This window comes from Pterocles gutturalis, unplaced genomic scaffold (assembly GCF_000699245.1).
Source record: "Pterocles gutturalis isolate BGI_N339 unplaced genomic scaffold, ASM69924v1 scaffold42819, whole genome shotgun sequence".
In the NCBI taxonomy this organism is placed as follows: Eukaryota; Metazoa; Chordata; class Aves; order Pterocliformes; family Pteroclidae; genus Pterocles; species Pterocles gutturalis.
In genome coordinates, this window is record NW_010137260.1 from 1 (window position 1) to 12,929 (window position 12,929).

General features: G+C 41.1%; 1 protein-coding gene across 1 annotated transcript; it reads left to right on the top strand.

The window, feature by feature from the left end:
• Nucleotides 1–3: 3 nt before the first annotated feature.
• LOC104468438 (clavesin-2) lies at nt 4–11,158 on the top strand (the record flags this gene model as incomplete). Its single annotated transcript, XM_010082557.1, has 2 exons — nt 4–218; nt 10,984–11,158. Coding segments are annotated over 2 exons (390 nt in total), but the record flags the coding sequence as incomplete, so codon positions are not given.
• Nucleotides 11,159–12,929: the final 1,771 nt, after the last annotated feature.

Below are 12,929 nucleotides of genomic sequence, written 5' to 3' on the forward strand. Positions count from 1 at the left end.
CTGCGGGCCAGGAAGTTTCAGCACTTCGAGGCGTTTCGCCTCCTGGCCCAGTACTTTGAATACCGCCAGCAGAACCTGGACATGTTCAAGAGCTTCAAGGCCACAGACCCGGGCATCAAGCAGGCGCTGAAGGATGGCTTCCCCGGCGGGCTGGCCAACCTGGACCACTCCGGCAGGAAGATCCTTGTCCTTTTTGCTGCCAACTGGGACCAGAGCAGGTAAATGCAGAGCCACCCACCTGCCTTAACCCTTTCTTCCTCCGGGCAGTGCGTGGGAAAAGCTGTGGCAGAGCAGGGAGAGGATGGGGGGGCAGCAGGGACACACCCGGCTCTGCCCACAGGGGCTGGGCAGCAACCTGGAAGGCAGAGGGAGAAGAGAAAGAAGAAATGTCTTTTGTGGCTTAGGGCCTTTTCAATGTTCTCATCCTTTAGGCTCTGAATTTTGGGAGGAAGGTGGGAATTGCTCCTGTGCTCTTTTCAACTGGTTCATATGAGGTCTACACCCTTCTGCCTCCCCTTAGCCAAAGTGAGCTGGCACGGTAGATGATGTGCTTTTCCTCCTGACAAAGGCTGGTTGCTCTTTCTATGCTGGTCCTTCTGCTTTAGCACACACAGAGCTGCCTAAGTGCTGTAGGAGAAAGTGGGAGATGCTGTGTGTGAAATTGGAGTATCCGTCATGGATTTTGAGCTGAAAAGTTTGCCTGTGCAGGAAACTGAGGCTTTGAATCTTTCCCCTGTGCTAAAGAAAGCTGAGCCACCTGGAAATTCTAGGATGGAAGTTACAGTAACCACTTCTTTTCCCCACTCATGCTGCTCCAAGTATGAATTCCCTGCATAATAAGATCCAAGCACACAAAGCTTTGGTAGCAAATTGAAGGAGGCTAGTGTGGTCCCTGATCCTTTTTGGGACTACCGTAGCCTGAAGATGACTTAGCAGTCTGACCCAAGATCTGTCTCCCATCAAGGCCCTTTCTTTTAGCAATTGGCTTGATACTATGTGACAGTATTTTGTTATTATAAATACCTCATTGGGTGTCATGCCCAGTTTCTCCTGCAGTCTAAAATTACATTCACAAAAATTGCGTGATTTTCAGTATATGTAAATGAATTAATCTGTTAAGAATGAACTCTAAAGCCTACTCCTGTGAGCACTGCAAGGCTTCCTTAGGCTCCCAGCCTGAGAGCAGGTTTAGGATCTGAAGCACTTAGTGAGAAAACTTAAAATCTTGCTAGCTGCCTTCACACGAGCTCAAAACTGTCTTTTGTGCAGTCAGCATGGGCTGGGCACAGGCAGTACTGAGTGCTCAGTGCAGATATCCCAACCTCAGCTATTTTGAAACATGCAGAGGGCAGGAACAGCTAGCAGTGTGGGTAGAAAGGACAAAATTTGGGGCATTGGCATACTTAAGCCTGCTCTTTAAGTGTTTCTGTAGCTGTCCGCTTGTAGGCTGTGTTGATAGCCATTGTAGGGAGTGATCCCACACCTCCCTGCAGCAGTCGGTGTTACAGCTAGGGACAGGTCTCTACCTGGAGGACCACTGGCCCACCATGACTTTCTCCTCTCCAGACAGGGTGGCCACATCCATGCTGCCTACAGGGAGAGCTTCGTGGCACTTGCTAACCCATGAGCCGTGCCCAGGGATTGGAAGAAAGCTGTCTGGTAGAAATTAAAACTGCCCATGACCAGGCTCACAAGTAGAAAGTGCGGATGCAGAGCTGGGGCCAGCATCCTTTCCTTGCTTCAGTGTTCTGGCAGACGGAGCCAGAGAAGCTGAGTGAGGAAGCCGTGGTGGTGAGGCTAAGGACTCTGGGAGTGGGCTTCATTTCCCACATAAGGGCTTTCCTTATTTCCCACATGAGGACCAGGTCAACTTTTTATTTTAAAAATAACTCCACAAACTCTTAAAAATCCCTAAATGAAGAATTAGCAAAGAAATGGATGTTTAGGCCTTTTATTAAGTCATACATCTACCATGAAGAAGTTCCCTTGTTGAAGGTAGTGTGGCCTATCCTATACCCTTATTTCTCATTAACAAAAGAACCCCCAAAACTTCATGTGACACTTTTCAGATCGTCAGTTCCTAGTCCAAAGAACACCAAAAATTCGAATTCTGAGATAAAGGAGGATTTAAAAAAATAATTACCATATGAAAAGAATAGATTTATTTTGTTCTTAATTTTGGATATACTGATATTTAAACTACATGAGATCAGCTGACACAACAGTAAATTTATTATGACTTTTGTTATGAAGTCCTATTGGTAAAATTATTTATAATATAACAGGGAAGTGACTGGGGTACACAGGGCCATGTCTGCAGCTGAGTCCCTATTGCTCTTCAGCACTGCCTGCCCACAGTACGCCTCTCCTCCAGAGCAAGGGATTTGTTTTCAAATAGACCACGCAGACAAAGGGGAGAGAGCTGAAGCCCAGCTGTGGGGAGTGGCTTGCTCCAAGGCATATGACAGGTCAGTGACAGATCTGGGAATGGAGCTAGGGCACTCTCTTTTCTAATTAATTTAGTGTCTTTCATTATCTGATGTTCAGCAACTGAACCTGGGGAGCACTGTGTATGGAACATACACTAGATCCACTACGCAATGTATCTCAAGCTTATGCCTTAACTGACTTGAGATCTTACAGTATGTAATCCAGTGCTCCTCTTGCAGCCACGCTGGGAGAATTGCTTTTTGAAGTCTGTCTTATTAGGACCTCTTCAAATGCTTCATAAACTAAGCTAATAGAGCACAGCAAGCCTCCAAATTTATCATATGTGTACAACTTACAGCCAGCATGTAAGAATTAGAAATAAAAAGTTGCAATTTGTTATTTAAATGAATAGCAGACATACTATAGATGATTTTTATGGCACCAACAGCCTATGGTTTACACAGCTCCAATTAGAAAGAAAAGCGTGGGAGGCAGAAAATTCCTATGGTAAAACAAGCCTGTGTACTAGATGTTAAATCATGAAATTAAAGCAGGGCCTGAAAACTGTACCAGATGTCCTACCATCTGAACAACTAAATCAGACATGTATTTAAAACAAACAAACAAAAAAAAGAAAGGTGAAGGATTAGGCATTGAGTAGCCCAGCGGCTTTTCAGTGGGAACCTGCCTGACTCTCCGTCCTGTCTCTGCTATGGGGAAAGTGAAGACAGGTGGCAAAGGTAGCACTTGGGCAGGGATCAGCCTTCCCTATTAGCTTCCAGATTGTTGACTCATAACTGCATTTGGCTTGTAGGTGTGTACGTGCATTTGAAGAATCCCTTTTTCTTAATATGTCCAGCTGGTGAAATTTTTTTTCAGTTAATGGTACAATTCAGCTCTCAGCAGCAAGGGATCTGTTGTCATGTGTGTTTTGTATGCTTCGTGGCACCTGTACACAAATTCCCTAGGAAAATAAGTTCATTTTGATGCTGTTTATTTGAAATCTTTCCTGGTATTAATTATCTCAGAATTTTTCCTAGAAAGTGCAATAGAAAAGTGCAGTAGGAGTGCCTAGTCTAGACCTAGTTCCTGTCTGTGTCACAGTGATCTAGTCATCTCACACCATCCTCAGTGAATATGGAAATCCACTGTACTCGTTACCCTTAGCTCTGCTGTTGCATCAGATGATTTACACCAGGGCAAAGACGGAGTCCACTGGTTTGCTCCAAAACTATACTTTCATGTGCAGAAGTGCTAGCAACTTTTCTGCCCATTAAATGAAAATTTTAATTCTGTATCTAATAGGGGGCGGGTCTGCTCCTCAGCTCACCGGCAAGTTGGCAGGGTATTCTTCAAGCTCTGATAGAGGCAGTGTGACAAAATAAATAGCAATGCTAACAATAATAACATATTAACAATAACAAAATGTCTGGTCAATAGAGTAAATTTTTGCTTGGAAGTAATATCTTTCAAATAATAATTATTACTGAGTGCAAACACTGTCATTTTTTGTACAGTTTCTCCTGCTGACTGATGTTGTCTTATTCTTTCCTGACTTTCCCCCAGATATCTGTATCTGCCTATTGTCCCTTGTATTTAGACTGTGAGTGTTTTGGCTAGGGATCTTTGTGATCAATGCTAGTGTAAAATTTAGATCAGCTAAATCTTCATCCATGGCTGTGACTGTTAGGCACTGGGCTAACATAAGGATTAATGAGTGGTATTAAATCTGAATCTAAAACCTAATCTGGTAAAATCTTTGAAGCCATTTCTATTTTTCTATGCATTTTTGTAACACTGGTGATGCTTTTTGTTTTTAGAATAAGGGCCCCCGAGACATGCTCCCACTATTTGAGCAGAATAGCTATGAGAGAAGTTTTGATCTGCCATCTTTTCAGCATTCAAATCTCTACCCAGACTGACAAACCACAGAGATCTGAGGCATCATTTCTGGGTACTCCTTTGTGTATCTTGAGGGTTCTTGTTTCACTGAAATTCTAAGTATATTAAGCCAGAGCAGTAGGTTAGAAATGGGATGATGGCTCAGAGACTTGACCAGATTTCTCTTTTAGATCATGTCACAAGAGCGCATTTGACAGGAGCCTTAACTTGTCCAAAAGGTGATGAGCTTAAAATACAAATGGTGCGTTCCTTACATGTTTGGGACTTTCAGGAGACAAGGGGCTTAAATTCAAGCAAAGAAGACTTACCGTTTATCTCTTCTAGTTAACAGTTTGCATCCTGAGAGGCAGACTCATGCCACTCAGTTTTAATTATCGAAATAACTTGAAATTTCTTGATATGGGGGGGGGGAAGGACAAGTAACAATAGATACAGTAATGCAACTCTGCCAAGTCAGATTGTGTTATTCAGTGCAAATGTGAATCGGCTGGAACCAGAATCTGGTTAAACAGATGATATGGTGGATACCGCCCATCATCAAGAACATAAAATATTGAAAGCAACTGACACAGCTAGATTTGACATGAGACACCTGTACCCTATGCTATCCCTGTCTCTTCTCTTTCTGTTGGTGTGGTGGAAATCACAGTGCCCTTTGGGGGTGAAGAGGATACATAGAACACAACCAAGCAGTGAAGGTGAAAATCATAGTGAAGTACTACCAAGAGTTAATAGCAGTGTCTGCCAGACTGTTTTTCCCAGAAATCCTTGCAAATACTTTGAATCTGTTCATGTCCCATAAAAAATTCTCAAATAAATTTATTTTCTGTAGAGGGGAAATTGCTGCCACTTAAATAATGAGAGGGATGCTTAGTTAATTGTTTGAGCTGTTCTGTTCTTGATAAATCAAGTCCTCAGTGAGGCATTACCTTAGCTCTGTTTCCCTCATGGTAGAAATGGTAGCCATCCTGAAGCGTTTTAAAGAATGACTGTCAGTGTGGCTATTAACTTGTCAAGCCTTCCCAGGCTCACTACGTTAAAGTCAACCTGAATGAAAAATTTCAAGAGGTAGCAGAGTGTGCCTGCACACCAGTCCCCACCTCATTTGAACTCAAGCTGGGACTCATGCAGAAAAGGAACATTAAGAGTGCATTATATATGTGACAACGTATTTCCAGAATTTGTTATTCGCATTAACAACTGGGCTAAAAAGTTGTCCAAGCTCTCCACTGAATTAAACATGGTTCTATAAATAGAGAGCATTAAATACATTTAAATTAACCATGAGTTCTTGATTATCCTAGCAATTAGTAATACTTTGCTAGCTGCAATATGTCCTACAAGAGTCTGTTTAAACAAGTGAATGCAACTGAGTTTAGCCATAAATAAGTAAGGGTTCATTTCTGCACAGCCCAACTCCAGGCTACTGCAGCAGATTGGGACCAACACACCCTACGTACCTGACAGCACTGGAGCAGTTGTCACAAAACTGAGCCCAGGGCAAAATGAGTGGCTTGCTGTCGCCTAAATACATGCTGTTATTTAACACAGATTGTCAAGAATAAAACAGTACCATCTTCCCCCCGGACTGAACACCATGATCTCTTAAAGGCAAATATTTTGATCTTTTTTTCTTTTTTTTTTTTTTTTTTAAAAATTCTTTAAAGTAGAAAGGCAGTCAAAGTCTTCTTGTACCAAATTTATTTCATACTCACTAGCTTATCCTGTTTTTCTCATTTTTGATTGGTTATCCTTCTGTATCTGTATGGAAAGTAATTCCAGTGTGGGATAAAAGTTTCACTAGCACAATCCGGAGTAAATTTCCCCATTTTTATGTAGGATTTTAATTTCTCTGAAGTCCAGCCAAGGATGGAGCGTGTTTTATTGCAGAGCCTGTGCATCCTGGTGCTGACATGAACAGTAGTAGCAGTAAGGTGAAATGCTGGACAACATGGGCTGGAGTGGATTAAAGATGGGTCTTCATGCAAGTAACTCTGCTGTGTGAAAGCTTCAATATAGTTTCTTTAGTCACGTTTCATTTACTTGGGCTGTTCAGCTCATACTTTCAATACTCAGCTTGCCATTTGCACCAGCTAAGATTTCATCTATCACAGTGGGTTTACATCTCTGGCTTGCCTCAGCATGTAAAAGCTGCTTTAAATATATGCTAATTAATTTGTCTTTCCTGTGTGGCTTTCTGTATTGTACGTTAAGTATGGTATCAAAACCAAGAGAAGAGGTCCATTAGAGAATGAAGGATAGCTCCTGTCTTCAACGAATTGCCCCAAAGGGTTTTTAAGGGGGAAGATTGGTTGTTAGTGACATGTCCCTGTATACTCCTGATGTGTCTTTTTAAAATGTACTTCAGACACCTTCTGTCCTGGTTTCAGCTGGGATGGAGTTAACTCTCTTCTTAGCAGCCAGTGTGAGGCTGTGTTTTGGATTTGTACTGCAAAGGCAGCTGATAACATGCTGGTGTTTATAGTTGCTGCCAGGACAGTCAAGGACTTTTCAGCCCCTCTGCTGGGCCAGTGTCTGCAGGTGCAGGAGAAGCTGGGAGGGAGCACAGCCCCAATTACTAGCCTAGGATTTGGCCTTAGGTTTGGGACTGAGACCCAAATTGGCCAATGGTTTGTTCCATATAATGCATGTCATGCCCAGTATATGGATGAGGATCTGTCCAGAAGTGCTCTCTCTTGCTCTGGGTTGTCTCCCTCTGGGTTGCCCCTCTCTCAGGGTCGTCTTGGTCTTTGGGACACTTGGGCTCTCATCTCTGTTCTGGGATTGTGACTCTCCCTGCTCTGGGATTGTTAGCTGGGAACGGGCTGAGCCTTGGTCATTGAGTGGTGAGCAGTATCACTGTATATCACTCACTTGTGTATTTATATATGTTACTATTATTAAAATAATTATTTTGGATATTATTGTAGTTTAGTTATTAAATTGTTCTTATCTCAACCCACAAGTGTCTTTTCCCTTTACCCCTTTAATTCTCTCCCTCATCTCTGCTAGCCAGGGGTTCAAAACCACAACACCTTCCCCTGGCAGAAAGTCTTTTTGCTTGCTTTTAGCTAGGCCTGTGTTCTTCAGGACTTGTTTTCACTGAGAGAACAACCTTTTGTCTTTTTCAGTGGGTAAACTTACAGTATCGTCATTTGTTTGGACTGTATATCTTACAAATTTATGGTGATGGGTTATGAGTTATGGTATGGGTAAATGAGTTATGAGTTATGGTGATGGTGAACGTGCCATGGATTTGTGGAGGCCCAACCCTGTGACCATTGGTTATTCTCTGTGATGGTTGAAATCCTGGTCTCACTAATGCCTCACAGTTTTCCGATTGACTTGAATGAATTCAGGACATAATTAGGTGTATAGGTGTTTACATTATGTATTTCTATATAGTTATCAGATATATATATATATACAGAAAAGCATTGGCCAGTCTCAGAGGCCTAATTTGCCTCATAAACAAATAATCTTTATGTCTAAAGCACCAGATTTCTAGCAGCTTTGTGCCACCAGGGAGCTGTTAATCCAAGGCATGTGATGTCTCTTGAACTCCCCAGGGAGACATTGGAGATCTACATCAGGAGCTTGGGACACATCTTGTTGGACTGAATGTAGGGTGCTTGCAGCAGCTTTCTGCTTTTTGGAATTCTTCTCCTGGAGAATGAGTTCCTCTGAATAGGGAAGCATAAATATTAAGTGGAGTTGAGGATTTGAGTATTTCTGCTGTCTGTTTCTTGTATGAGCTCTAGAGATGATTTTCCTCAAACTGAGACATTACCTGCTCTCCAAATGTCTCATGTAATGTAATTTCCTTCTGTTTGCAACCTTTTCCTTGGGAAAGCCCCTTACAGGGTGTCTCTCTGTCCAATTTCATTAAATGATTAAAAAAAATAGTATTTCTGAGACCTTCACCACCTTGTGGAGGTAACCGGTGGGCTCAAAAGCAGTTAGTTGGCCACCCTCTGAGCCCAGCCCTGACCATGACTCTATAAGTCTCCTTCCCTCAGGCTAAGTGCGTGTTTTAATCTTGATGCTGGCAGTTGTACAAAATGCAGATCGTACAGGGGATTTTTAGTTCCCATGTTGATTAAGTGCCCTCCACTGTCTGTGCACCTGTGTTGGTACTGGACAGGTAGACTGGTCTGCACATAGTTTAGGCAAACAAAGACCCTTTTAGTGCCAGTAAAACCATTTATAGTCTTCATGCTGCCAAGCAGTCTCTACACATCCAATTTTATATGTGGAAGCTCATTTGGGAAAGAGCTGATGAATTATTTCATTTTTCCTCAGGTCACTCTACACACTGCGGTGCTGGGGGTGTTTGTTTGCTTATTCAGAGGTTCGGCAGCCACGGTGGCACTTTCCCCACATGGCCAGCGGTTGGGCTTGGGGGGCTGCTCTGCCTGGGGAGAGGGGGTTCTGCCACACAAGCTCCTGTGCCCCCAGGCAGGTTTGCTCAGGGCAGGCAGGGCACTCCACACTTGCTTCACCCCACCCCAAAAATGGGGTCCTGGCTTAACAGTTCTTTGATGATCAGATTGCGCTGACAATTTTAAAGATACAGATTTTGAATGTTTTCCTTCAAAATGTGTTTTAAGGCATGTCCTTTTCCCCTCCATGGACAAAATTCCATTTACAGATATTTTTTTTTTTTTTCTCCTGCCGAAGGGAAGCAGAGAATTTTAGTGTTTTGAGGATTTCCATAGCGAAATCACAGAGATGAATTGTTCTTGTGCTGTTTCCTCACCCAGGTGAAAAAACCTGAGCAAAAAAGAAGGATCATGCCTAACTTCCTGTAAACCTTAGGTCTCGGAAAAGTAAAGACTTAGAAAAAAAGTTAAATTTCAGGAAAGTGAAAAGGAGAGGAGTGAATATGAAGCTATGAAAACCAAATTCAAAGCAAAAGAAGGGTCTCCAAAATGAAGAGAAGAATCATGTAAAACAATGCTTTCCCTAATGTTTTCTCGGGAAAACATGCTTTTTCTTGTTCACTTGTGTGAAGCTGACATTAAGAGATTCCTTTTCTAGTCGCTTTCCTAGGAATGCATAATTGGGAAGTTCACTGAGTTTTAGTTGGCTAAAAAAAAAGAAAGATGTAAACATGCAAGGAGTCAGTTAGAGGAGATTAATTTCATTTGTGTTATTTTCTTTTGCAGATATTTTCAAAATATAGTTATGTATACAATTGAACAGTATGCTCATTCTATTAAAGCAAGTAGAATTTAGTTTAATTTAATGTCATTTCTAAAGAGGCACATGTGCTCTTTGCTACATATGCAATATGGTACAGATTCCTCTGGGAACTCATATATTTGAGAACTTCTATGACTGATACTGTCATGAGAGACTTTTAAAGAGCTTTATTTAAAAATATCTGCACAAACACTGGAGATTGAACTTTTTCCTTTGTCTCTGGAATATTTGCTTGTCTGATATTTTTATAGTTTAGCTTTCTAATGCTGTATCTGATACTGTGGTGCGGACTAACAAATTTACATCTCTTTCAGTAACTATCATAGTTTTAAAAAAGATTATTAGATATAAAATGTAGTTAGCCTGGAAAAAAAATCAAACCTGAAACTACTACTTTCATATCTCTTAAAAAAACACAGGTAATTCAGATGTTTTGCCATTTTTGTAAAAACCCAGTAAGCTAAACTAAGTTGGTTTATAACTCTGTTATATGGCAGTCTAAAGATGACATTGCTGTATATATTTAAGCTATTTAGCTGCTGTATGAGATGCTTTAGCTTCAAAAAAGAAAGATTTTACTCAACAGGGCTTGGCAGTATGGAATTATGTCTTCTTTTGTAAGATCGTTGATCTAAGAAAAGATTATGTGCATGTATATAAAATTTCATATTGCAGGTGGCATCTTTGTAACCCCAAATTTAACACAGGAAATTCTGGGACTGATGAATACCACGTTCCAAACTTACTCCTGAAACCACATAATTTGGGTCTATAAAGTGCTCAGTACTCAGAAGGCAGTTAAGTAACTCTTAAAAGGTTGCTATTGCTCTTAACTAGAACCACCTCAAAGCCCTAGTGTGTGTTACTTTCTGCTTTCAAGATCATTGCATAATCAGCTTTCTGTAATACCCTTTGTAGATTTAAGAGAAAATATTACCCAGAGAGAGGGACAAGAGGAGCATGTGGAAATCCCTTTTTTAGCTGATAACTTTGTAGAAGCTGTTATTTCAATCCCTTGGAAAAATGTAGGAGGAAACTTCAGGGCTAGACTTCTGGTGTTAGACTCAGGTTTTGGTATCATTATGAGTTTAGAAAAATACCATTTGCATAGATAAATTTGTACAGACATTTAATAAAATGCATAGATATTAAAGCAGATTAGGAGACTACAGAAAAGTTCAAATTTGCTTTTGGTGTGTTATATTCTTGTAGTATGTTCCGGATGGCTGATGGTCTAGATGTACATAATCCTGCTCCAGAGGATGAGTTCAACTAACTGAGCTTTTGAGACTTTCCCAGCTTTACATACCTGTGACTTCTAATGATATGTTTGCACTCCTTTGATTTAAACTTTTGACAACCAGTACAAAGGAAGAATGCTAAGAACTTCCCTACGTCTGTGGTCGTTGCTCCTTTCCTAACTGAATCTCCCCTTAATGTTCACAGGTACACACTGGTGGATATTTTGCGCGCCATACTTCTTTCTTTAGAAGCCATGATAGAAGACCCTGAGCTTCAAGTGAACGGATTTGTTTTGATTATAGACTGGAGCAACTTCACCTTCAAGCAGGCCTCCAAGCTCACACCAAGCATGCTTAGATTAGCCATAGAGGGCCTTCAGGTAAAATTCTTCTTTGCTTTCTTTTGCTAACTGTCCTTCATTTGTCAGTTCATTACAAATCTAGGTAGGTAAAAAAACACAAAAATCCAAGAACTTCTGAATTAAGGTAAAGGTGAACAGACAAGCTGCAGTGGCAGAAGCTAACTGGTGAGCTCAGTCAGCTAACTGCAGTAACTCCGGGTGCATGGGCTCCTTCTTTGCCATAAATAAGAGGTAACTTTTCTGTCTTTATTCCAAAGTGTCTGGCTTCCTGTAAATTCCGACCATAGCTTCTCCAGTAACAAATTAGAAGTAATCAGTTTATCTTGTCATCTTGCACAGGGGTAATGAAATATGGGTTGCTGATGCCATGCCAGGTTGGGTTTGTTTTGGTTTCTTTTTTCATTGGTTCCACTGAAGGCAGGCTCTACATCGTTTTTCGTGAAAAGTGTGGGATACTGTGTTTAGACGGTTAGCTGGGACTATTTACTTACTCAAAGTTCAGCATGTGCTTGGCTCTCTTGCTGGGTCAGGATTAATTTGAGCAGCAGCTTCTGGGACTGAGTATACAGTGACTTAAATTTCCTTCTGCTCACTGTAAATACCCTTTACATGGCACAGGCACATTGGTGGAAAGGATACTACATAACTCTTGACTGTCTCCTGTGATCTTTAATGCTTATTAAAATGAAAAACTAGAATCTGTAAAGTAGTTCTCTGTGCAAGCTTGAGTTGCTGTATTAAAAGTACCAGTAATTCACTCCTGTGGCAGCATGCCTTGGTTTTACAAGGACATATATTCCTTTTCTGTGATGTTTTTATCATTTATACATTCTTATTGCTCATAAAACAAAAAAATAGCCTTATCTTTGAACTTCACTTTGATATTGCTATTTTTGAAGAAACTTGTATAGAAATAGTATGGAGTTTTGATCTAAATCTTGAAATGACTTAATCAGTATTCAGCCTGCTGTTGCACACAGAAGGGTAGTGACAGTCATGAGACAAAGATCTCAATTTAAATTTTGTTGCGTTTCCTTATGCAACGGTGTGATTCCATGGTCTTGAGAACTATATCAGAAGGCAGCAGTGAGATCTGTACTCTAATAGTGCTGCATTTCCTTTTATTGTTTTCAAAGTTGTTTTGTTTTTTGTGCTGTTTTTCAAAGTTAGCCATTGTTTTCATGTTTAGAACATGAATAAATACTTTAGTAGTCTTTGTTTGTAAATGGTAGTATTTCTTCTTGGATGTTAATCAGAGATGGTTAATTTGAGGAGAGCTGCAGTGGATATTTGCATGTGAAAATTTGATGAATGACCTACCAAACTTCAGGTGGGCTCTGAGACTCTGTGTTCTCCTGCCATCAGTTGGCTCATAACTGGGTTGAGGTGAAGTCCATTGGCTTAATTTACCCATGTCCCCAGCTTTGTATGTTCAAATATCCTGAGTCTGATGGCGTCCAGCATCCAGGGCATCATTTTGTGACAGCTGTCAGAGAATCATAGAATGATAGAATCATTAAGGTTGGAAAAGACCTCAAGGATCATCAAGTACAACTGTCAAACCACACCACCTAACTCACTAAACCATGTCCCTAAGCACCACATCTATACGTTTCTTGAATGCCTCCAGGGATGGTGACTCCACCACTTCCCTGGGCAGCCTGTTCCAATGCCTGGTCACTCTGTCAGTGAAGAAATTTTTTCTAATATCTATCCTAAGCCTTCCCTGGTGCAACTTGAGGCCATTTCTCTTGTCCTGCCACTTGTCACTTTAGAGAAGAGGCCAGAA